General features: G+C 41.9%; 2 protein-coding genes across 44 annotated transcripts in view; both read right to left on the bottom strand.

Annotated features, from left to right (window-relative positions):
* The window catches only part of TG (thyroglobulin), a 235,284-nt gene extending 233,006 nt beyond the window's left edge, over positions 1–2,278 (bottom strand). Inside the window, exons 1-3 of the mRNA XM_086337437.1 lie at positions 2,115–2,278; positions 1,072–1,180; positions 544–641 (exon numbers count right to left, since the gene is read on the bottom strand). Of these exons, the coding sequence (XP_086193563.1) occupies positions 544–641; positions 1,072–1,180; positions 2,115–2,181 (274 nt within the window). The 5' untranslated portion in view covers positions 2,182–2,278. The remainder of the gene's footprint in view (positions 1–543; positions 642–1,071; positions 1,181–2,114) is intronic.
* Positions 2,279–18,016: 15,738 nt separating this feature from the next.
* PHF20L1 (PHD finger protein 20 like 1) overlaps positions 18,017–26,454 on the bottom strand; it is a 73,840-nt gene continuing 65,402 nt past the window's right edge. For 25 of the 43 annotated variants that reach the window (XR_015141146.1, XR_015141148.1, XR_015141150.1 and 22 more), the window contains 4 exons: positions 25,728–25,923; positions 23,612–23,978; positions 22,199–22,361; positions 18,017–19,831 (listed from right to left, as the gene is read on the bottom strand). Coding sequence is in view for 34 of the 43 variants with exons in the window: in XM_086337407.1 (XP_086193533.1) it covers positions 19,689–19,831; positions 22,199–22,361; positions 23,612–23,978; positions 25,728–25,923 (869 nt within the window). In the remaining 9 variants the exon portion in view is untranslated. Of the gene's footprint in view, positions 19,832–22,198; positions 22,365–23,611; positions 23,979–25,727; positions 25,924–26,454 lie in introns of all 43 variants that reach the window. The other 18 variants (XM_086337403.1, XM_086337405.1, XM_086337418.1 and 15 more) reach the window with 1 other exon arrangement.

The following is a 26,454-nucleotide window of genomic DNA, read 5'->3' as shown; positions in this document are numbered from 1 at the left end:
AGGACCGCGGGAGTCAGCTTGCTCCCCAAGCCAGCGAGCTGGCCCCCAAAACCAGCGCTGCAATGGAGCTTGGCTCTTTTACAGGATAACTGGTTTGAAGCTCAATCTCACCATTTTAAGATGAGCGGCTTAAACCGACCCTTGTTTTAGCTTTACTGTGACACGCTTCTTTGACCACTCATCATAGCAATTATTTTAACAGAAAGTTTTTGCCTTAAGTCTCAAATCTTAGAAACATCCCAGTTGAGAAAACACTTCCTGCGCAAGAGGGTGCTTTCTGGTTTCAGAGGACTTTGAAGTCTTTTCCCTGATGCATCCTTAGCATCAGATATGGGGCCTGGCACAGGGGGACGTCAGAGGCTACTTGCTGAACACATGACTTGATTGTCCTGTTGATTTTCACAGCAGTCCCGTAGGAGGTAGGGCCTAATTCAAAGAGGATGATCCCGCAGCCCAGAGGGAGACTAGCCCCGGATGCACCCGAGCCCAGGGCTGTACCCAGGGTGTGAGCTGCCCCTCGCAGTGCCTCCCCTTCCTACTTACAGGCCACAGGCCGCCCGGGCTGCCGGCTACCAGGCACTTCCCTGCCATCAGCGTCCACACACCAGCAGGAGGCCCCATCCTTCCCGCACTGGACAGTCCTGGGGACAGGAGCCACAGTCAGGTACCCTTCTTCCTTCTCCTTCCCTCCACTCTTTAATTCATTTCAGTTAGGAAAAAGACTGGTGTGGAGCGGGACTGGTGACTCCAGTTGAAGTCAGGGAGGATAGGGGGCATCTGAGCGTAAATCGTTGGATCATTGGAAAGTAAATCACTGCCGCCGCCACCACCCCATTCACCCTTGTTAAAACAATTACAGTAAAAAGTTTTGGCAGGAAAGGAAGGGACGTCTTTGGTTCTGGCTGGAAGGAAGCATGGACTGGGGCAACAGAGGTCAGATGACTCGGTGTTGACGGGTCTGGGGAGCACTCCAGTGACAGTGGTCACAGGTCAGTTTCAAGGAGGGGGGCGGGAACAGGAAGAAGATGGGTTTTAAGGCCCCTGGGTCCGCATGGCTGGAGGAGGCCTTACTGGAAGCTGCCGTCCTCGGCGCACTGGGGGACGTAGTCTTCTTGCTTCAGAAAAGCCCTCTCCCTCTGCAGCTCGCATGGGCGGAAAGGCTGGGCATCCACCTGGTACTCTGCACAAAGGAAGTGATGCCGCTCATGAGAGAGAATCTGCTGCCTGGATTCCAGTAACGGAGACGGGCTCGCTGAAGACACAGACGCTCTTCCGGGTTTTATTTCTACCACCATCGGCATGTATATTTCAACTCGCAGTTTTGCGGCTACTCACAAGTTTGACAACAACTCTCCTGATCCCCTGGGAGGTGATATCACCGTCTTACCCAGGTGGCCCTGAGACTTGGCAGGGAAAGTAGCCTGTTCAGGATCACACCACTGGCAAGAGAAGGATTCACAGTGGACCCTCGGACTGTGCGTTCCCCAAGACCACGGTTGGGTCAGAGAACACTGTAAAAGAGGCGCTCTTGAGTTTATCCAGGCACTCCTTGCAGACAGAGCACCTTCCTGGCCTCGATGGAGAATGCATGTAATGTGCAAGGCCTTATTAAGAAATCACAGTCACAACTGCTTCATTTCCAGAGAGGAAACAAGCTGAGACTTTATTCAAAGTCTACACTAAGTGGCTGAGCCTCAGCTATAATAGAACTCAGGTCTATTTCACACCACGGGTAGATTTGTGGTTTTCATTACCTGCTAATACCCCACATGGACAACCTAGGACTTGAGATTGTAAAGATAATTTCAAAAACAAACAAACGAAAAAACCAGTCAATCCCAGCATTTGCTAACAGGGTGGGGTGAGGGGAACTAGAATCTAACTGGGAAGATCTAGTTTCCCATCTCCTGCCCACCGATCACTGACTCTGTGACTTCTCAGACCCTCTGTCTCTTCATCTGAAAAGGAAAGAGTGCATAACTGACCTCAGGACACTGAGGATTAAATGAGGTCACAAATGTTCCACAGCCCTGGGGCAGGTCCTGGCTAACAAGGAGTTGGCCTGAGAGGTCCCTCCCAACCCGATGCTCTGAGACCGCAGGGTCAGAACTTACCAAAGATGTTGGCGGATGCCAAGCAGATTAAGTCCAGCAGACCGAAGACCCATAGGGCCAGGGCCATCTTGGGAGCCCTTCCAGGGAGAAGGGTTAGAAGCTGCTGCCCACCTTAGGGCTCTGGCCAAGGAGCCTTTATAGCACTGCTGTGGGTACTTAGCCCCCACCCACAGGCACTCAGGGAAGCAGTGCCCACCCTGTTTTCTCTGCTGGTCACAAGGAGGTCCTCCACCTGCGTCTGTTCCCCTGGAGGACACTCATGTGGCCAGTGTGGGGTGAAAATCTTGTGGAGGCTGTAGGGGAGCAGAACCAGGGACGAGTGTGTGTGAAAGTCGCTCAGTCACATCTGACTCTCTGAGACCCCATGGACTGCATCCCACCAGGCTCCTCTGTCCATGGGATTCTCCAGGCCAGAATACTGGAGTGGGTAGCCATTCCCTTCTCCAGGGGATCTTCCCAACCCAGGGATCAAACCCAGGTCTCCCGCATTGCAGGTGGATTCTTGACCATCTGAGCCACCAAGGAAGAACTGGGGGCGTGGCTTCATAATTCATCTTCAGGGGTAAAGGCCAAAGTTAACAACTTGGTGGGCCACACGTTCAGGCCCACCGTGAAAGAAACACAATGCTCCCTCCCTCCTCATCCATGCTCCTTCCTTCCCTCCTAGCAATGTTTCTTTAGAGTCTGATAGAGAAGCAGACACTATTCTAGGCCATGAGGATATGGCAGGGAACAAAACAGGCAGATCCATTAACACAGAATGTAGAGATTTTGATGAGATAAGCCAAACACACGCACAGTCATATTCGTAGTCATCCCCCTTTCCCCTCTGTCCCAGGACGTCAGACAACCAAAAGGCAGCAGGAAGCTTGTCTTCCACATAAAGCCTGTACATCAGTGAGCTTTCTCCAGTGGCTTCTCCCATTAAAGGGGTGGGGGATGGAGACAGGCTCCATGGGTGTTCAGAAGGTAGGTGGGCAGGTGTGGGAGAGCACTTGGGAGTGAGGGAGATCACAATGAGCCTTAGGTTTTAGGTAAAGATGATTTGAGAAGACATGCTGGCATTTACTGGAGAATTAGAATCCCCCAGCTTGGCCCTCTCCAGCCCCCATTGGATGCTAAGTCGCTTCGGTTGTGTCTGACTCTTTGCAACGCCATGGACTACGGCCCGCCAGGCTCTTCTGTCCTTGGGATTCTCCAGGCAAGAATCCTGGAGCAGGTTGCCATTTCCTTCTCCAGGGGATCTTCCTGATCCAGGGATAGAACCCGTGTCTCTTATGTCTCCTGCACTGGCAGGAGGGTTCTTTACCACTAGCACCACCTGGGGAGCCCACAGCCCCAATCACACAAGCCAAGTTCTGCCCAGGCTATGGAGACGCTGTAATATTACCGTGAGCCTGGCCATGTGCAGCCCTTGCCAGCTCTCCAGGTCCAGGTGTTCTAAAGCAGATGAATTTTCTAAAATGTTGAAACCGGGACTTCCTAGGCAGTCAAGAAGTTAAGACTTGACCTTTCAATGCAGGGGGCAAGGGTTCAGTCCCTGGTCGGGGAGCTAACATCCCCCATGCCTCGTGGCCAAAAAACCAAAACATAAAACAGAAGCAACATGGTAACAAATTCAATAAAGATTTTAAAACTGGTCCACGTCAAAACAAATAAATAAAATCCTTTTAAAAAATAATGCTGAGACCATGACTGAGGTCTACCAGAAAGCCCACTCCTCATGCTTCCCCCACCCACGCATACAGGCAGGGTCTTGCACAGGCCAGCTTGTGTGCTGAGTCATTCTCGCTGGCCTGGCCCCTGGGAAGAGGCACAGCAGAGTCAGTGAGGGTGAGAGCCGCCCGGGCTTCCTTCTGAGTCAAAACAGTGTACCTGGAAGGAGAGGTGCTTCTCTCCACTCCAGCAATGAAGCGATGAGCTTGGAGAGAGCCATGCCAGGCGCTGCCTCCACACTGTGAAAACCTCTTTCTCACGATGATTCAGCTCCTACCATCATCTGATGCCTCGTGAGCCAGGAGGATGCTCTACGGAAACTCAGCACCAACTCCTTGGTCTGGCCTCCGTGAGCCCGCTCCTGGCTCAGGTCTCCATCCTCTCTGCAGGCTCCTCACCTCTGGCCCTCTCACCTCTCCCTCCTGGATCCTCATACAATCACAGTGCCTTCTCGTTCATCTCCTTCATTCTTGAAGACTAGGGTCCTGTGTATAATAATCCCGATGGCTCAGCTGGTAATCTACCAGCAACGCAGGAGACACAGGAGACGTGGGTTTGATCCCTGGGTGGGGAAGATCCCATGGAGGAGGAAATGGCAACCCAATCCAGTACTCTCGCCTGGAGAATCCCATGGACAGAGGAGACCAGCAGGCTGCAGTCCACAGGGTTGCAGAGTCGGACACAACTGGGCAATTGAGCATGCATGCAACAAACACAGGGGACAAAGGGAGAATCACTGGAATCCAGGGGAGGAAATTGCTTCAAAGCAAGCATCAGATGCCACGGTTTCTGGCTCTACAGAGAAGCGCTAACCAGCCATCTCTCCTGGAATCCCGCTTGCTGCCACATTGCTGGGTCCCCTGCCACGGCTTTGGACAACTACTCTCATCTCCCACAGAACCAGTGACTCAAAGCCACAGTCCTTTCTCCCAGGTTGCCAAAGCAATAATCAAAAGTCCTGGAACTTGACTTCTGCTTCCAGAAGATGAAATAGACACATTTTCCCCCTATTCCTCTGGCTAAGTACATTTAGAGACCCTCGATATTATTTGTAACACAAACAGAAGAAGACACTAAAAGATGGATAAGAAGACAGTCATCGAGCAACCTCAGAACGAGGTTGCCTCACACATCTCATACTCGTGTTAGAGAAACTAGCAACTAGAAATGCCAAGAAGCAAAGACCCCAGAAAAGCCCCAAGAAAAGCCTTTTTGAGCCAAAGGTCCAGGAAAAGGTAGCCTGCAAGACAGATGTTTAGACAATAATTGTTCTATTCTTGCAAACCTCACAGAAGAAAACAAGTAAACAAACTGTGGTTCCACCCCAACCCATGCCAACAAAAGCCAGCTAGGGAGCCTAGAATTCCATTCTTGCCAAGCTAAGGAGTCTCTCCAAGCTAAGACGGTGACTCAAAGGCCATATGAGAAGCCAGAATTTTTACCCAAGCTGGGCAGTCATGAGCCCCCTCTCCCTGTGGGGTCAGCGGAGACCACACAGGCAGCCTGAACTTCCACCTGCCCCCAACCAGAAATAATAAGGATGCCGACCCTCCCAGCTAGGGTGGCATCAACAGTGACCCGCAGGGGAGACTAAACACCCACACCCAAAGATCTCCATCAAAGTAGTCGTGCTCGCACCTCAATGAGATCCTCCCAAGAGTACCAAGGGCTTGGCCTTGGACAAGCTACCTAATCTCTCCATGCTCCGATTTCTCATCTATGAAGCTGTAATGTTATTAGTGCCCAAGCTTATAGGATGATGTGATTGCTAAATACATAAATATAAGATGCATAGCAGAGGGCTTGGCCCACCGTAAGCACCCAATGTTATTTTTCTTGTAAAAATGAGAGATTTCCAGTGGTGGCGACCCAGACATTGGTCTCATCTAAGGGGCATGTCTTTCCCTTCAACATATTTTAAATCCCTTCACTTCTACTTCCTCTTTGAGTTTATGGTGGTACACTGAAGGTAGGTGTGCCTGGCAAAGCCTCGTCTGCCAGCGTGGGTGGGTGGTCATCCCCAGCCCGGTCCCGCAGTGACCACTGTCCTGGAGTTTTAAGAAAGTGAAAGTTGCTCAGTCATGTCTGACTCTTTGTGACCCCATAGGCTGTAGCCCGCCGGGCTCCTCTGTCCATGGACTTCTCCAGGCCAGAACACTGGCATGGGTAGCCTTTCCCTTCTCCAGGGATCTTCCCAACCCAGGGATCAAACCGAGGTCTCCCACATTACAGGTGGATTCTTTACCATCTGAACCACCAGGGAAGCCCAGAATTTTGAGAGTGCCCTTAAACCTTAGCCTTGTAAATATTTCTTCCTCATCTTCTTTTTTTTTTTTTTAAGCTGAAGAATAATCCCAGCTCATTTTATCCACAGTTGATGGCACCAGGGAACTGGTGGGACCATGTCAACTTTAAGAAAAATGCACAATGTAAGAGTTGTGAGTTTGTTTTATTCAAGAACCTTACTGAGGACTATAGGGGCTTCCCTGGTGGCTCAGATAGTAAAGAATCTGCCTGCAATGGAGGAAACCCAGGTTCAATTCTTGGGTCAGGAAAATCCCCTGGAAAATGGAATAGCAACCCACTCCAGTATTCTTGCCTGGAGAATCCCATGGACAGAGGAGCCTGGTTCAGTCCATAGTGTTGCAAAGAGTAGCACACGACTGAGCAGCTTTCACTTACTGAGGACTGTAGCCTGGGAGATAGCCTTTGAGGATGTAGAAGCACCAGCTTCTAAGTGCTTTCTGGCTAGGGGATCCATGCATTTGGGCATGCACCTTGGTTAAAGATCACTGCTAGTCACAAAGAACAGATATCTTGAGTTAATCACTCAGTGCTCTTCAATGTATGGGAAGATGCAAGAATCTGAGTTCAGTAAAAAATCTGCCTGCGATATATATCTGTCTAAGGGGCTGTTTTCCCAAAGCACAGAGTGGCTCATCTGTTCTTCACCCTGAACTTTCTGCAGGGTGCTTTGCGGGTCACTGACCACAGTGGCTGACAACTTAATCCTTGTGGAACTGGTGGTGAGCAATGCTCTTCTGCTTTGTTCACAACCAGAGCCTGACGCTCCTGAAGCACTGCTCTTCCTCACTTTTGACTCTGTGTTTTGAGCAATACATGTTTTATTATTTTCCATAGTAGAGGAATATAATCCTGACATTTCAATTTCCATGGTGGTTCCGCTTTTACTTTTAGGAAGGCTCAGACAATTTTCTAACACTTTGAATAGCTTCTTAAATCATTCGCTTTTCTTCTCTGGTTCATTTTGGAGTAGTATTGTTTGCTAGATTTGAGTCTTTCTCTCTTGCCCTGCTTTGCTAACTGAAAAGGCATATATTTAACAAATGTGTCTCTAGGTTTTGTCCTTTTGGGTCTCTTAGATTGGAAGAAATAAAATCAGGAACCTCTAGGACTGCCAAAGCATCAGTTATTCAGACCAATCTTGTCTGCTGCCACTTCTCCTGTCACAGTCAAGGCATTTTCCCAACCAATCAAGAAACCAGTCATGGATGCTATCTGGTTTTGCCTGGGTTCTCTTCAATAGGTTTCTTATCTGTGTGTCTTACTTTGTGTGTGTGTGTGTGTGAGAGAGAGCACGCAAGGGCCGTCAGTTGTGCCTGACTCTTTGTGACCCCATGGACTGTACCCCGCCAGGCTCCTCTGTTCATGGGATTTTCCAGGCAAGAACACTGGAGAGGGTTGCCATTTCCTCCTCCAGGGGATCTTCCCAACCCAGGGATCGAACCCTCATCTCCTGCATTGGCAGGCGGGTTCTTTACCACTGAGCCACATGGGAAGCCTGTGCCTTACTTTAAGAGGCATCATTTGATCAATTTCTCAGGCACATTCCTCAGGGCAGAAGTAGTATTTGTGCCTCCACCTCTGCATAAAGGTAGCTGCCTCACTTTGAAACTCCCAGAAATTACCTGGAGTCTTCTGTGCTGATCTTCATGGTCTAATCTTCCCACATCTGTCTAGATTTTCTATGAGCATTGCACACAGTGGCTCATTCAAGGTGTTAGAGAGAAGACACTTTCCTATACTCTCCTGGGTTCTCCTGGCTAGTCTAAGAATTAGGTCAACTTGAGACAAGTGAACAGGGGAAAATCAAAAGTTTAGTAACACTTGTACATGGGAGAGACCCATGAGAAGTGAATAATGGGCCCAAACAGCCCAAATCCTCAACTTAAATACTATCTTCAGCTACAGAAAAACAAGGATATTGGGGGTAGTGCTTTGGGACTTCGAAGGGGAGGAAAGCAATTGGCATGGAGATGCAAAAGTGAATGTTTGGTGAACAAATGCTTGCTGAGCCAGGAAGATTTAATGAGTCCCAGAGTGGACTGATGAACTATGGATGGAGGTTTGTGACACTATACAGGAGACAGGAATTAAGACCATCCCCAAGAAAAAGAAATGCAGAAAAGCAACATGGCTGTCTGAGGAGACCTTACAAATAGCTGTGAAAAGAACGGAAGCGAAAAGGAAAGATATACCCATTTGAAAGCAGAGTTCCAAAGAATAGCAAGAAGAGATAAGAAAGTCTTCCTCAGTGATCAATGCAAAGAAATAGAGGAAAAAAATAGAAGGGGAAAGACACAAGATCTCTTCAAGAAAATCAGAGATACCAAGGGAACATTTTTTGCAAAGATGGGCTCAATAAAGGACAGAAATGGTATGGACCTAACAGAAGCAGAAGATATTAAGAAGAGGTGGCAAGAATACACAGGAGAACTGTACAAAAAAGATCTTCATGACCCAGATAATCATGATGATGTGATCACTCACCTAGAGCCAGACATCCTGGAATGTGAAGTCAAGTGGGCCTTAGAAAGCATCACTACGAACAAAGCTAGTGGAGGTGATGGAATTCCGGTTGAGCTATTTCAAATCCTGAAAGATGATGCTGTGAGAGTGCTGCACTCAATATGCCAGCAAATTTGGAAAACTCAGCAGTGGCCACAGGACTGGAAAAAGTTTTCATTTCAATCCCAAAGAAAGGCAATGCCAAAGAATGCTCCAACTACCGCACAATTGCACTCATCTCACACGCTAGTAAAGTAATGCTCAAAATTCTCCAAGCCAGGCTTCAGCAATACATGAACCGTGAACTTCCAGATGTTCAAGCTGGTTTTAGAAAAGGAAGAGGAACCAGAGATCAAATTGCCAACATCCGCTGAATCATCGAAAAAGCAAGAGAGTTCCAGAAAAACATCTATTTCTGCTTTATTGACTATGCCCAAGCCTTTGACTGTGTGGATCACAATAAACTGTGGAAAATTCTGAAAGAGATGGGAATACCAGACCACCTGACCTGCCTCTTGAGAAACCTATATGCAGGTCAGGAAGCAACAGTTAGAACTGGACATGGAACAACAGACTGGTTCCAAATCAGGAAAGGAGTCCGTCAAGGCTGTATATTGTCACCCTGCTTATTTAACTTATATGCAGAGTACATCATGAGAAACACTGGGCTGCAGGAAGCACAAACTGGAATCAAGATTGCCAGGAGAAATATCAATAACCTCAGATATGCAGATGACACCACCCTTATGGCAGAAAGTGAAGAAGAAGTAAAGAGCCTCTTGATGAAAGTGAAAGAGAGTGAAAAAGTTGGCTTAAAGCTCAACATTCAGAAAACTAAGATCATGGCATCCGGTCCCATCATTTCATGGCAAATAGATGGGGAAAGAATGGAAACAGTGGCTGACTTTATTTTTTTGGGCTCCAAAATCACTGCCGATGGTGATTGCAGCCATGAAATTAAAAGATGCTTACTCCTCGGAAAGAAAGTTATGACCAACCTGCTGCTGCCGCTAAATCGCTTCCATTGTGTCCGACTCTGTGACCCCATAGACGGCAGCCCACCAGGCTCCCCCATCCCTGGGATTCTCCAGGCAAGAACACTGGAGTGCGTTGCCATTTCCTTCTCCAATGCATGAAAGTGAAAAGTGAAAGTGAAGTCGCTCAGTCATGTCCGACTCTTAGCGACCCCATGGACTGCAGCCTACCAGGCTCCCCTGTCCATGGGATTTTCCAGGTTAGAGTACTGGAATGGGGTGCAAGACAGCATATTAAAAAGCAGAGACGTTACTTTGCCAACAAAGGTCTGTCTAGTCAAGGCTATGTATAAAGAAAGCTGAACGCGGAAGACTTGATGCTTTTGAACTGTGGTGTTGGAGAAGACTCTTGAGAGTCCCTTGGACTACCAGGAGATCCAACCAGTCCATCCTAAAGGAAATCAGTCCTAGCTGTTCGTTGGAAGGACTGATGTTGAAGCTGAAACTCCAATATTTTGGCCATCTGATGCAAATAACTGACTCATTGGAAAAGACCCTGATGCTGGGAGGGATTGGGGGCAGGAGGAAAAGGGGACGACAGAGGATGAGATGGCTGGATGGCATCACTGACTCAATAGACATGGGTTTGGGTAGACTCTGGGAGTTGGTGATGGACAGGGAGGCCTGGTGTGCTGCGGTTTATGGGGTCACAAAGAGTTGAACACGACTGAGCAACTGAACTGAACTGATAGTGGACTCTGATCTCTAGGCTGCTCAGTTTTCCCCTCCAGACGTTGCCCATGTTCTCTGCAGTTATCTGCAGTGACAGCTCTATTCTGGAGCAAGCCCTCTACCTAAATCCTTTCAGATAGCTATGAGCAAGATCAGTCTTCTCCTGAGTCTTTTGGGCCTTGTTTTCAGCTCAAGATAATCCATATTGCCAGAGAGACATTTGGGGGATGGCAAAAAAATTCTGTTTCCCTACAAAGAGATGGTCCCCCCTCTCTATGAGCCTTCCATTTGTGACTTTATAGTCCGCTGATCCTAGACCTGTCTGTCTTTGGAGAATTTCCAACAAAATAGAGTCAAGATCTGACCATGCAGTCTGGTCTAGTCCTCTAGTTCTAGCGTCTCTTTTCAAGACAATTTTATTGCCCATGCGACACCATCACTCACTTCTATCAACCTACACTGGCCTTCCAAGCCCTGTTTTCTAATTGAAATCTGGCCAGTCTCCCTTGTAAGATCTCAGCCTTTCTCCCAAGCAACACTCTCTTATTCTTCTATCTTTGAAGTTTGTTTTCAATCTTCCAATGCTCCCGCGCTGACTGTAAGAAAGAAGAACGCTTTTCTAATGAAGGCATTTTCTCCTTGATTTCCTGGGCAAGACTGACTCCTAGAGACAGTGTTTCAAGAACTAAACTTTAAATTGTCTGTAGGGTTGTCATAATTTTACTGAATTCTTCTCTTTCTCAAACTAAAAAGACAGCATAGTATAATTATCCCCTCGCATTCCTTTCTCTTATAACTTTTTAAAATATATACTTAGTTTTAGATTTACAGAAAAATTGAGCATACAGTACAGAAAATTCCATTATATCCTTTCTCCAGTTTCTGCTAGTACTGACATCTTGCATTAGTGTGGTACGGTTGTCACAATTAATGACACAATACTTATACATCATTTTTAACTGAAGTCCACAGTTTACATTGTTTCATTTTTTTTTTACTTTTCATTTTGAAATAATTTGTCAACTTGTTCCAAAGTTAAAATAGTAGTAGAGTTCCCAATACTCTTTAACCAATTTCACCTAATATTAACATCTTACATAACCATATCGTAATTACCAAAACTAAGAAACTATCAATACAATACTATTAACAAAACTACAGACTTTTACAGGTTTCCACCAGCTTTTCCACCAGTAACTTTTCTTTTTTTTTTTCCTGTTCCAGGATCCAATCCAGGATCTTACATTTTATTTACCTATAATGTCTCCTTAGTTTCCTCCTTAGAAAATATTTGGAAATATTAAAAAATTCTAGGATTAATAAGTGAATTTAACAATGTCATAAGATACAAGATATTTTTTAAAAATCAATTTTATTTATATTCTAGTAATTAAACATCTGAAAACAAAATTGAGGAAACAATTTCATTTACAATATCATCAGAAAGAATAAGATACTCAGAAACAAATTTAACAAAATAAGTGCAAAATCTGAACACTGCAAACTACAAAATATTGCTAGGGAAAAAAAGAAAAAAACAAAAATGCTAAACAAATGGAAAAACACACCATGCTCTTGGATCAAAAGACTCAATAGTGTTAAGATGGTAACTTATCTGTAGACTCAGTGCAATTCCTGTCAAAAGTCCAGCAGGCTTTTAAAAGAAAGTAACAAATCTGAGAAGGGGATGACAGAGGATGAGATGGTTGGATGGCATCACTGACTTGAGGACATGAGTTTGAGCAAGCTTTGGGAGTTGGTGATGGACAGGGAGGCCTGGCGTGCTGCAGTCCAAGGGGTCGCAAAGAGGCAGACACGACTGAGTGACTGAACTGAACAAACCTGATCCTAGAACTTCCATAGGAATGCAAAAAAAAAAAAAAAACCACTAGAACTGGCAAAATACAGGCAAGAAAAAAGAACATAATTAAAGGAATTATACCTAATTGATTCCAAACCTTAAAGCTACAGTAATCAAGATAGTATGACATTTGACTAAGCACAGACATCTAGATCAATAAGAAGAGAATACAGTGTGGAAATAAACCTACATAATTATGGTCAATTGATTTTTGACAAAGAGACTGAGGTAATTCAAAGGGAAAAATAATATTTTCAACAAAGGGTACTGGAACAACTGGATACCCACATGCAAATTAAAATGAAGTATCACTGCACACCTATTAAAATAGCTAACATGCAAAACACTGGCAAACACCAAACACTGACAAGGAAGGATGTGGAACAACAGGTACCCGCCTTCATTCGGCTGGCCACATTTTTTAGGTCTATTTCTAGATTCCCTATTCCATACTACCAATCTACATCTCTGTCTTTATGCTACGTCTACACTGTCCTGGCTACCACAGCTTAACAACCTCCAAATCAGAAACCGTATGCCCTTCAACTTGAGTTCTTCTTTTTCAAAAGTACTCAGGATATTCTCGTTCCTTCACATTTCCATATAAAATCTGAATCAGTTTGCTAATTTCTGCTTCAAAAAGTCTGCTGGGATTTCACTTGAGATTACATTCTATTAGTGTTTTGGGAGAACTGACATTTTAATAGCATTGTGTCTTCTACCCATGTTCTTAGTATTTCTATTTATCCCATCGTTATTCTAGGCATTGTTTTGTAGTTTTCTGTGCACAGGTTCTGCATATGTTTTCAGATTCACTGTGACTTTTTTTTAATATTATCAAAAATGGCATTTAAAAAAATTCTAATCTCCAACAGCATCTTGCTAATGTAAAGAAATCTTAATTCTAGTGACATTTTTGGTAGGTTCCTTAGGCTTCTGCAAATACATGTCACCTGCAGATGTTTTTTCTTCCTAAGTGCTATGCCTTCTATTTTTCCTCCTTTATTGCCCAGTGCCCTATTGCACTAGTAGGGCCCACACATTGTTTGGATAATAATGGTGATGCTGGATATTCTGGGTTTGTTCCTTATTTTAGAGAAAGTATTCTTTTACCATTATGAGGTTTGTCTCCTGATAGATGCTCTATATTGTTACGCAAATTCTTATTCTAGCAGTTTTTAATCATGAATGGACACTGAAATTATGAAAACCCTTAGTTTAGTGAATTAACATAATTCATTGACTGTAAACCACCTTTGTATTCCTGTGGAATACCCAACTTGATCTTGATATATTACACTTCCTGTATATCACTGTATTCATGTAATTATTTTGTTGAGGACTGTGTCTATATTCTACATATGTGTTACTCTGTAATTTCCTTTCTTTGTAGTGTCTTTTTCTGGTTCTGGCATGAGGTTAAAAAGTTGGTCTTGAAAAATATGTGTTTCTTTCTTGTCAGTGCTTATGTAAAATCAAGGCTTCTTCCTTAAATGTTTGATATAATTTACATTTAGGCCTGGAATTTTGAAGGAATATTTTCAATTACAAATTCAATTTATTTAAGTTGATTTGCTAACTTCTATCTTTGAGGAATTTTTTGTTTCACGTAAGCTGTTAAATTTATTTTTTTTTCACTATATCCCTTTTAAAAATTGTATGTTTGATACATTGTAATGTTCCCTCTTCCATTCTAATTTTCGATCAGTCTATGTAGGAGTTAACCAGTTTTATTTTCCATGCAAAGAATCAGCTTGTTTATATTGATACTTCCCTTTTGTGTGTCCATTTGATACTTCATAGATTTCACACATTTCTTCCCATTTATTTTGGTTTTAAACTGCTTTATTTTAAAAATCTTAAACCAATGATTTTGTATCTTATTTAAAATTTCTAGTTTTTTAAAAAACTGAGGTATAATTGACATTAGTTTCAAGAGTACAATGATTCAAAATTTGCATATATTGCAAAATGATCACCACAGTAAGTCGTTAAAATCTGTACCTTGCTTTTTATTATAATCATTTAAAATGGTAAATTTCCTTCTAATATCAAGCCGCATCCCCCAAAATTTAACATTATGTGGTTTCCTTTTCATTCACCCATTTTCTAATTTAGCATAACTTTTTTGAGTCATGGATTGTTTACAAGTATGTTGATAATTTCCAAATACTTTGGAGTTTTTTAAGATATTTAATACCAGTTTCCAGTATAATTTCATTATTGTTGGAGAACATGTTATACATTTCAATTTTAAATGAGTTGAGACCTATTTTATAGCCTAGTATGTAGTCCATCTCTTTGAGTGTTCCATGTGTATTAAAAAGGAAATTCATATTCTCATGTTGTTGGGTGGAATATCCTCTCAACATCAATTAGGTTGAGTATTCATTTTTGTTCCAGTCTTCTGTCCTGATATTCTGGCTACTTGTTCCATCAATTAGTGTTAAAGGAGGGCTGAAATCTTCAACTATAATTACAGACTTCTCTATTTTATATTCAGTGATTAGTGATTAGTTCGCCAAGTATTTTGATACTCTATTAAGAAGCCTATAAATACAATTTTAAATTGCAATTCTTTTGTGTTTATGGACAAAAGTATGATAAAGACTTGTAAGTATAAAAGAAGACAACATTCTATTTGGAAGTAAAATAAAAAGGCAAAAAATATAAAAACTGAAAAATTTCCAAATGTTACAAAAGAGCTTGCCTGTGTACTTTTAAAACAGATGTTGGTAACTAACAAAAACAGTATTGATTCTATTCCAACACTGATAAGAGGTTGATTTTAATTGCCCAATATTTAAAAATTAGAAATCACACTCTGCAACTGTTTAAATTTATGATGAGCAATTTCAAATGGCAGACTCAAAGCCCCGCTGCCCACAGCAGTGCCCCCAGTTGTGCTTATTTACTTGGGCTTTTTCCTCCCTCTTCCCTCATTTTCTCTCTTCCTCACTTCAAACTTCCTTAGATGATCTAAGTACAATTCCTTAGCTGACTAAGTACACTCCAGTTTTGTCTCTGGATGTACTTTCAGGGTTACCCAAAGACAACAGGTACCAGAAACGGATGAGAACGTTTTGAAATTCCTATGGAGAGTTCACAGTCAAAAAACATTCAAAACGACTGTTTTAATTGAAGGTTTCCCAGGTGGCGCTAGTGGTAAAGAATCCACCTGCCAATGCAGAAGCAGCAAGAGATGTGGGTTTGATCCCTAAGTCGGGAAGATCCCTTGGAGTAGAAAATGGCAAACCCCTTCAGTATCTTTGCCTGGAGAATTCCATGGACAAAGGAGCCTTACAGTTCATGGGGCTGTAAACAGTCAAGACATGACTAAGTGACTGAGCGCACACACCCTATTTTAATTAACATATAGATTCTATTTCCCCCAAACTTCTCCACCTACAAGTCTATTTATCTTTTCTTTCACCTCCATGGTTCCTTGTACTCTCTGACATCACGTATCTTGTTGAAAAAATATTTTTTTAATGTTTCCATTAGGCTATATAGACTGTGATTCTATTAACATTAATTTCATGTCCAACCATGTAACTTAATGGCTGGCAAACAGATGACATTCAATGTGTCTACTATATTTCACTTTCAACTTTACAATTTACTGTATTTGCTTCATCAAACCCTCAAAAACCAGGTTATAAGCTAGGTATTATTCCTTTTAACACATAAGAAAACCAAAGCTCAGAGAGGTTATTGCTAGTAAATTGCCAGAGCAGAAAATCTGAGAATTACAGAGCTCCTTTCTGTTCCACCATAGGAAATATACTGTCCACTGACATGGTCCCTCCATAGCTTGGTACAATGACGCTATTAAGACATCTCCAGTGATGGACTGCTTCTCTTAGGACGAGAAATCAAAGCCTGAAGTACTGTATGCATTTGAAGAGACACAAAGGAGAATTTTCCAGAAGAAGAAAATAATATGAAGGCAAGAGATGGAACCCATCTATGGAAATCATGAGGCTATATACTTAAATGAATTTGAGAACTGATTAGGCAAAGTACAAAAGATCCAGATTACACAGATCTAACTTGGTTTGAAATAGGGAGTCACTAAGGATTTCAGAAAAGAAATGACAAGAATATGTGAAACACACCTTCGAGGAGAACACAAGCTGGAACAAAACTGGGCTTGCATCTTGAACCTGCCAAGTCTCTCAATGTTTTTAACCCTCAGCTTCCTGTCCTCCTCCTCAGCTTGAAAATGATCCTGTTCCACCTCTCCACAAAAGAACCAAATCAGATGCTACAGGTAACACGTATAATACCTGGCACAGAGCTGTCACTCAGTGTTAATCCCCTAGCCTGACAGTGATCATTTTGATGAATCAGAATGAAAATTAAAACTTCAGAAGCCCACAGTATTACCGTCATGATGTGATTTTATAAAAAATGGTGTCCTACTACGTGGGACTCAGAAGGAAGATGACACCATCCACTTTGAGGAACCAGCACAACCAGTGAAGGAATGAACTGGGGTGGAGTTGGGGAGGGGGCTGTGAGTTTCCACCCAGGGCTCTTAGAAGATGCGACAGCAGAGAGAATGAAGCTGGCAGGAGATCCTGTTGGCTGGAGGGGAAATGGGGTCCTTCATCTTGAAAATATAGAATATGAACATCTGAGAGGATGTAAGTCAGTGGAAACAAGGTGAATGTGGGAAAAAGGATTTCACCTTAAATAATGAGAATAATCAATTTCCTTTAAGGAAAGTGTACACTACTCTAAGTTTGAAAGTCAGCAGAACCACACAATGAGTATAAAGAAGTACAAACTGTACTTATCAGTAGCATACTAAGAAGGATCTCTCCCTACAACGTCTGTCTACTCTGTCTGGGTGGCAATGAAAAGTCACCTTTTCAAGAAACACCCTCCCTAGTTTACTGCTTATATTTAGATATATACTCTCATATTTTTTTAAAGTAAGACTAAGTGGAAAGAAAACCAACTCTGAAACCTCTCATACTGGATTGACTTCTCAAAAACAAATTTACTCACCTAAATACGGAAGGAGTCAGCAGCCTATAGTTGCTAAAATGCTTCAACCAACTGTTGATACACTCTGTATTACTAATAAATGGAGATGTGCGTACAAGTAATTCAATACAGATTTACTTTAAAACATAAATCAAAAACTTCAGACTCCCAATTCATATGCATTGAAGCAGAACAAGAATTCAATATTCTAATTATTAATGAAACTTTTAGCTAGCTGGCTATCAAAGTGATCTAATTTTAAGATGTCCCAAGAAAAAATGCACATTAATTTAACTGTGGTCATCAGGGGCTGAGAATATGAGTGTTACTGGGCACAAAAGGTCCCTCGAGCATGTGACAAGAATCTGGGCAACACTGGTGTTTACAGCCTATTAAGAATGTTATTTGTTCCATTTTTGAAAAACAGATAAATGTCTAGAATTTAACCATAATAGGGAAAAGATTAGGGTCATTATTTTAAAACACAAATGAAAAGATAAAGTATCAATCTTGAAAAAGAGACATTAGAAAGTTTACTCCACACATGAAATACAGGCACTATCTTTTTTTACTTTAATATTCAAATTTAATAACTACCTTGTATCTCCTCTACTAAAGCTTTTCATTTCTCAGTAAGATTTCTGACAACGTTAATGCATCATAAGTAAATCCATAGGGCTGTATTTTATGTCTGTGATCTTTGGCACATGTGTCAAGTTGGAGAATCTCAAAAGGCAATAAAAATTTCTAATTACTGCTTTGCACATTCTTTTAATCATCTTTACATCAAAATATAAGGCTGCAAAAAGGCAAGCTGAAATTTTATGATATGTGGAATTGTTTTAATAAAGAGTTTTACATACAGTACCTTACATATAGAACAGTGTGTTTGCAGTTTTAAATAATATCTGAATGTACAGTGGCATGTATTCTTATCAAAGATAAATTCAAGTTGACTGTCTATCAGTTCTAAAATGCATTTATACAGATTGCTAGAACTGATAAACAGGATGAGGCATAAAATATTCAAGTGTTAACATGTCATCAAATAGCCTCCTCTTAACAGTCTTTTCTCCCCCCTTTTTAAAAAAGTTTCAAAACCTATACATAACATTTTTAATATTTTAAAAACAGTCTGTTAAAAGGTAACATTTCATGTTAACCACCAACTCTTATAGACTATAGTAATAAAACTAGATATGTGTAGATATAAATATGTCGATTATGTACACGTGTACGCTGAGTGTTTGTTTCAAACAAGCACACACACGGAACGCACACCTGCGCGAGCGCGGGGGCGGCACACGCCGCGCAAGAGCACTGGCAGACGGAGGCCAGGCCGAGGCCCAGCAAGAGCTAACGCAGCAACTCAGTTGCCTTTGGTTTCAGAAATCTGTCCATTTGTGATCAAAGCTACAAGTTTTGAGTGCCTCATGTATTTTTTAAAAATAAAATTCATCTTCAGAAATGAAGCTTTTCCAGTATTCCACTACCAGCAGTTTAAAAAAAAAAATCCACAGCCACAAACTATTTCGTTATTTTTGTCACTCCTCATCCCAGCTGAGGTTATTTACATTTTTTTTTTCTGAAGGCAAATATCAAGCACATTCAGGATCAAACTGTACGTTGAAACCTGAATGCTGAACTCTGACTATATATATTCTATATATAGTATATGGGATAGACGCGTCTCTGATGGACTGATGGCATTATGTAAGACTTGGGTGAGAGAACTCCCACAGAATTTAAATCTCTCTTTCCAGCAGTATCGTTATTTGGCACACTGACAATTCTGCGAGCCATTCTGTTTTTACAATGAGCTTCTAATGCCAGCAATGGATTCCAATTATTTCACTGTTTTTAAAATATATTCATAATGAAGTAAGGATGCCACAACTGTTTTCCTCAGAAGTGAGACTTCTACTGTCAGTTTTCTGGTTAAGGACATTCATCACCTAAGAAACAGTTCATGATCCCATAAAAGTTTAAATACTCTGGACTTCAGTGCAGCTGGATCAACTGCAGAGAAGACAGTTCTTACAACAACCTTACAGAACTCTCCACAATTTAAATCTCCTCTACAATTTTTGTTTTGGCCAAATGCTGGTTTATAAACTTAGATCTTTCACTAAGAACTATATGAATGCACCATATTTCTTCCTACAGGTATCTCGTGTTTCATGTTAGCAACTACTCAAAAATCCTGCCAATCTGATTCCCTCAGCATAGATTCTAATCTACCTCCACTGACCCTGGGCATATGGCACATTATCATTTGTATCTAGCTCATGAATGCTTTTTAATATTAGCTTCCCTGATAAAGTTGTTCTTCACTTTCCTTTCCAAGGTGCCATCCTATTGATGGCACAAATCAGTAAATGACCAAACATCACTAAGCTTTTAAACTATCCACTTAGCAGCCATGTGGATAATAAAAGCGAGTCGACTGAACAGAGCCCCATTCTTTGCATCATGTGTTCACTGCCGTCATACAGAGCAGAGAGTGGCTATCTGCTGTACTTTTCCCATGTCAATTAGGAGCTGTTTGATGTGGCGTTTAAGCTGGGGCAGCCTTGCAAGAGGATCGGGTGGCTCCAACTCCCCTGTGAAATCAAGCCAGCTTTCCAGAACTACGAGAGAGAAGAGAACACACACATTTACACGGCAACTGAAAACACAGTCAGAAAATGGTATAATGAGAAGGTTGAAAAGTGATGCAGAAAGAGTTCACTTCCCTTTCTCTAGAAAGCTGCAAGCCACCTCTGAGCCGTTAAGCATCCTCTATCCCTCAGCCCATCTTGGTAACCTTTATCTGTTGTTTTATCTGTCATTATTTTAGGTAATTTTCCCCTTTATAAAGTAACTTCATTTTGAGTGTCTCCTTTTACTCGCTTCTAGAACAGAAAACAACGTCCCCTGTTCCTGCTCAAGATTATTATTAATTTAGGCTTAAATCATTTCCATTTTAAATGAAACTCAGCTACCCTAACCTTTTTTAGTCCATAAGTTCTTTTTAACAAAGAAGGTGGCAACTTCTTAGTGTCCTCTTGAACCACTACTTTAAAAAAATGCAAACATACTAGAAATCTAGGCAGAATGCAATTAGTTACATTTTATCCTTTTTATTAATAATAGAAAATGGCATCAAGCTGCATTTTTTTTCTTCTTTAAAAATCTACTTAAAACTAAACTAACTCTGCTGCTGCTACTGCTGCTAAGTCGCTTCAGTTGTGTCCGACTCTGTGCGACCCCAGAGACGGCAGCCCACCAGGCTCCCCCGTCCCTGGGATTCTCCAGGCAAGAACACTAGAGTGGGTTGCCATTTCCTTCTCCAATGCATGAAAGTGAAAAGTGAAAGTGAAGTCGCTCAGTCGTATCCGACTCTTAGCGACCCCATGGACTGCAGCCTACCAGGCCCTCCGTCCATAGGATTTTCCAGGCAAGAGTGCTGGAGTGGGGTGCCATTGCCTTCTCTGAAAACTACTAACTCTACAGCTAGCTGATAACCAAATGGAGGATGCTTCTGAAGTGGGTTTCCATTTCCTCTTTTCACAGGGAAAAACAAAGGAGTAGGAACCCTAACTTAGTGGGGGGTGAAAGTAGTGCATGCTTTTGCAAATAAAAAGTGGGGGTGGGAAAAACAATCTATGAGTTTAAAGATGGAGTCAAAAACCACAGGAAAAGCACTAGGTTTGAAATCGGGTAATCTCGAGAGTTGGACTGTGAAGAAAGGTGAGTGCTGAAGAATTGATGCTTTTGAACTGTGGTGCTGGAGAAGACTCTTGAGTCCCTTGGACTGCAAGGAGATCCAACCAGTCCATTCTGAAGATCAGCCCTGGGATTTCTTTGGAAGGAATGATGCTAAAGCTGAAACTGCAGTACTTTGGCCACCTCATGCGAAGAGTTGACTCACTGGAAAAGCTGATGCTGGGAGGGATTGGGGGCAAGAGGAGAAGGGGACGACAGAGGATGAGATGGCTGGATGGCATCACTGACTCGATGGATGTGAGTCTGAGTGAACTCTGGGAGTCGGTGATGGACAGGGAGGCCTGGCGTACTGCGATTCATGGGGTCGCAAAGAGTTGGACACAACTGAGCGACTCACCTGAACTGAAGTGAATCTCAATGACTCTTATTTTCTCAACTATAAAATGGGGATAATATTTTCCCTGTCTACTCCTTAGGGTTCCTGTGTAATAAAATTAAAAATACAGAAGAAAAACATCTGAAATTGTATATGTGAACTAAAAGTTTACCCACTTAACCTAGCAGGAGTTCTTTTTTGTTGTTAATTTCACTTAACAAACACTGACCACAGTGAAAACAAAATGTTTTCCCCAATATTTCAAATATCCTTCAAGTCCTTATGCTGACTTTCAAAGAAAACACGGTTCAATGAAACTAATAAATATCCTACATGTGGTATACACTGAGCCTGGCAGATGGAGAGTATTTCCTAAGTACCTATCTTAAAAAAGAAAAATCCCTAAAATAGCCATCCAGTCACACTGTCTCGAGACTGCTGCTGCTGCTGCTAAGTCGCTTCAGTCGCGTCCGACTCTGTGTGACCCCATAGACGGCAGCCTACCAGGCTCCCCCGTCCCTGGGATTCTCCAGGCAAGAACACTGGAGTGGGTTGCCATTTCCTTCTCCAATGTATGAAAGTGAAAAGTTAAAGTGAAGTCGCTCAGTTGTGTCCGACTCTTAGCGACCCCATGGGCTGCAGCCTACCAGGCTCCTCCGCCCATGGGATTTTCCAGGCAAGAGTACTGGAGTGGGGTGCCATTGCCTTCTCCGGACTCGAGACTAAAATACCCTAAATGCCAGATATGCTAAATACAATGTAAAGGAAGCAATAAAGCTCCATCAGTGTGGTCACTGTCTGCAGTTTTTGTTCCATAATTTAAAAGACTTTAAGGAACGTCATGTTATTCATAAGCACAATAAAAACACTTTACAGACTACAGCAACTGTGTTACAGATCCTTCATAAATTACCGTCAACTTCCTTTTCTATGAGGTCCATCCTGCTGGTGACTTCTTTCTGCACGTTCTCTATGTGCGTAAGGAGATTGAGCTGCCACTGAAGATGCGAGTCTCCCGGGTCTTCAGTGCTCTTTTTATCATTATAAACAAATACTGTATTCCTTTCAGCTGGATTCTTCTCCAAAGAACCAACGGAAACAAAGAATTGGATGAAATGTAATGTCATGTCACACAGGGAAAGATACATTAAAAACCTCATTACCCAAGAGGATAGGTTAAAATCCAATCTGACCCCCAGAATATTCTTAAAGGAAGTACAAGCACGTAATTAAATTACACCTGATGGCCCTAAAAAAGCAGACATGCCTGCTGTGTCTCTTCCCAATGCCTAGCCCAGTGCTACACAGGGTAGAAGGCCTTCAATCAAACCTGCTAAAGAAATGAAGGAGCTAGTTATATATGTAACTAGGAAGCCCAGATAATTTAGACTGACTCCTTTCTCAATTAATCTAAACTGTGTTTAAGTGGAGTGAAGGCAAAAAGCAATATGAAAAAAAATTACGGAAGGTAGCAGAAGCCAGTATAGTGTCCTTAGCTGCACACTAGAATTTATTACTGCAGCTAAGTCAATGAGATGAGGGGAAGATAAAAATCCTTTAAAAATTTAACAAGTGCAGACTGCTTAACACACACACAAAATCTGAGCTCAGATTCACCAGCGATAACTCACTTCATAAGATGAATATTAATTTGACAATTAATTTACCACAAAATTTCATGTAATACAAGCTATTCAAATTCAGTTAAGTATTTACTTATAGAACTTACTTGATAAAAGAGGCCAGAAAAATAAAGAACTGATTTTAAAGCAGTATTGCTAATTGAAAATCAATAAAAAATGAAGGCATGACATCTCTAAGTCATGAATAGGAAATAAATTTATAAATATTCAATGTATACAGAGCTACAGGAATTCAGCTTATGGCATAATAGGATTGATATACAAATATGCTAAAGTTTAAAAAGACAACCGGACTGACACTTCTTATCTGAAACATGTACAAAAGAACACAAGTTGTATTAATATACACACACCCATATGCACTCTCATGTTTTTAACACATAGATGTTCTCTGGGAAAAAATGCGGTTCATGGTTTTTAGAGACATCTAAGTGTACTTATAAAATTAGAACTTTCGTTAAGGCAAAAGTTTAATGAATTACTGTATTTCTGAATTAGGGGATAATTAAGTGTTCAAAAGGTCAGTGTGTTCTTGGAGAGACAGCAAAGAATGTCTTTACCCTAACAAGGTACTTATGAATTTGGAAATATAAGTAAAACCTGGGAATTCAGTACGCCTTATTTCACGAAATTTTCTTTTGTTCTATCGTATTTCTAAGCAAAGACAAATGAACTACTTATACCTTTCCGGGCCTTCCATCTTCTTTTACTGGATATCGTAAACGGTTTTTATCTCTCGTGTGAAATTCTTGTTCTTCTTCAAAACTACTAACATCATCATCATCTGAGCTCCCAGGCTCTGCGAGAGATTTGCAATCTGGACCAAAACTTTGTGGCTTTTGGTAGCTGTGCTCACTTGTTATATAAGTTCCTTCCATTTTTAGGGGTAAACGAGGTGGTTCTTTGTGGTTCTGTACATGATACTTCTTTTCTTCCACATTAACTATGTTTTGCACCGTTATTTTTTTCTCCACCCCAGCAACCACTTGATCTTGATCTTTCTTCTTCCCGGAACAAGCCCAGAGACGAAGGTCGGGATGATGTTTATTCCTTAAAACAAAGTGGGAGAAACAGCTCAGAGGGAAAAAAAAAGTGTAGTAATAAGTTTTTTGTTGTTGCTGTTGTTTTAGGTTTTTTTTTTTTTTATGTGGACCTTTGCACCTGACTCGAAGAGCCAACTCACTGGAAAAGACCCTGATGTTGGGAAAGACTGAGGGCAAGAGGAGAAGGGGGCAACAGAGGATGAGATGGATGGATGGTATCACTGAGTCAATGGATATGAGTCTGAGCAAACTTCGGGAGAGTGAAGGACAGAGAAGCCTGGCATGCTGCAGTCCATGGAGTCACAAGAGTTGAACGCAACTTAGCAACTAAACAACAACAACGTTGGCACACAAGTGGGGATATCAGTTAGATCAATTTCTAGATATGGAATTGCTAGAAAATGTCTGCACATTTTAATTCTGACAAGTACTGCCAAAGTGGCCTCCAAAGAGCTTGTACTAATTACATGCTAACAGTCCAAGATAATGTGTCTTTACCACCATCCTCACTGAACCCTCAAGCATGATACTGCACAATTGATTCTGTAATAATTAAAATTCTGCAGTAAGTAAAAGAGGAATCCTTTCCTCAAATTCTATAGCGAGGAAAAGAAGGACAATCTGGAGACATAAACCCAAATCTTGTTTCTGAAGCTATAAATTTTATCTTTTAGACCCCTCATTATTTAATATCCAGAAAATACTATAATTCTTCAACAGTAGAAGGTGCAGTAGAAGGACAGCTAGACTTGTAACTCAATAGTCCAATGGGTAGAGTCTTGCTCTGCCTCATAGGAGGAGCTTGGACGACTTCCAGAACCTCTGTCTTTGATCACCCAGCTATCAAAGTAAGGTCATTATTGTAAGGATTAAATGAAATATCATAAGAAACCAACAATTTCAGGGACCAAGTAGACTTTCAATAAATACTGCTGCTGCTGCTGCCAAGTCGCTCCAGTCATGTCCGACTCTGTGCAACCCCGTAGACGGCAGCCCACCAGGCTCCCCCGTCCCTGGGATTCTCCAGGCAAGAACACTGGAGTGGGTTGCCATTTCCTTCTCCAGTGCATGAAAGTGAAAAGTGAAAGTGAAGTCGCTCAGTCGTGTCCAACTCCTAGCGACCCCATGGACTGCTGCCTACCAGGCTCCTCCATCCATGGGATTTTCCAGGCAAGAGTACTGGAGTGGAGTGCCATTGCCTTCTAGCTAGTGATAATAACTACTATTAGTAGAAACATTAACATAAACAGAACCTATAGGCATGAGGCAAAATTTGTCCAGTTGAAATCTTTACTGAAATTACAAATGTTCAGAAATTCATATTGATATCAAGGACAACCACATTTTTTTTTTAAAGCCTAACTTTATAAATTAGTTTCTCTCTTGAGTTTTAGCATTTGTGTGACTTTTTTATGAAGAAATTCATCTTCAGGTTTATGACATCCAACAGAAGCGAATTTCATTTGTTACTGAGAACTCATCCCTCCACTAAGCTCTAGGAATAAAATGATGAGTAAGACACAATCCCAACCTTCCAGGAACTCAAGGCTTAGTAAGGGAAGACAGACATAAACAAGGTACACCAAAGTGCCTGATACCAGGATGCATGGAGTCTACCAAGGACATGATCAGTTCCAGTTGGCCAGTAAAGCAACTACACTCCAGTAAAAATTAGTTAGAAACAAAAAACAACTGACTTAGCTTGAATTAAAACTTACACCTAACTGAACCCCTCCCTTGGCCGCCCTTCACTTACTTGAGTATTCCGATCTTCAGCTGTAACCCGTGCAGGACTTCTGTAACACCACAGACGTCAGCAAGCAGGTGGTGTGTGGAAACTATCTTTTTGGCATTGAGGTGAGAGTAATTTTCTTTTAAAAATGATAACCCACACATTCTCCCATTATTCAACCAATCCTTATCGTAGCGATACTTTGCACTCCATCTCTGACCTGTAGATGAAATTGAGATTACAGTGACGAAGGAGTCCATTCACTCGAGACTTCCCTTCAACTGCTACCAGACCAATATCACTCAGTAAACGAGGCAAGCTCTAGGACTAAGAACAAATTCCAAAGACGAGCAAGGCTAGTGTTTCGAGCAGTTGGCGCTGTTTAGAGTTCTTCCCACAGTCAGATTTCCTGTCCACTAAGGAAGACAAACTCCATTAAGGATGTGGTCAGTGGCAGGTCACACCTGCAGAGGAACCTTGAGTGTTGCTTTCTATTTTTTATGTATCTGTCTTCTGTTCTCTAAAAAAGGTTGAAAGGGGTAGACAGAAACTAGTTGAACTGGATGAAACAGAATTCTAGTTAAGTAAATAGGGACCCCTCCTTCATGTCTAAGAGCTCTGTATCTATAGAATCTGATATAATCCTATATCTTCACTATCAACAGTGACTATATCCAGTTACAACTAGCTGCTTCTATGTCTGTGTCCCCTACTATACAGTGAGCGAGTGGATGGCACAGTTACCTCTTAC

This window comes from Bos grunniens, chromosome 14 (genome assembly GCF_055505025.1).
Source record: "Bos grunniens cultivar Pamir isolate PY7600 chromosome 14, Bosgru_T2T1.0, whole genome shotgun sequence".
Classification (NCBI taxonomy): Eukaryota; Metazoa; Chordata; class Mammalia; order Artiodactyla; family Bovidae; genus Bos; species Bos grunniens.
The sequence above is the reverse complement of the archived record's forward strand: the minus strand, read 5'-3'. Positions and strand labels throughout refer to the sequence as shown.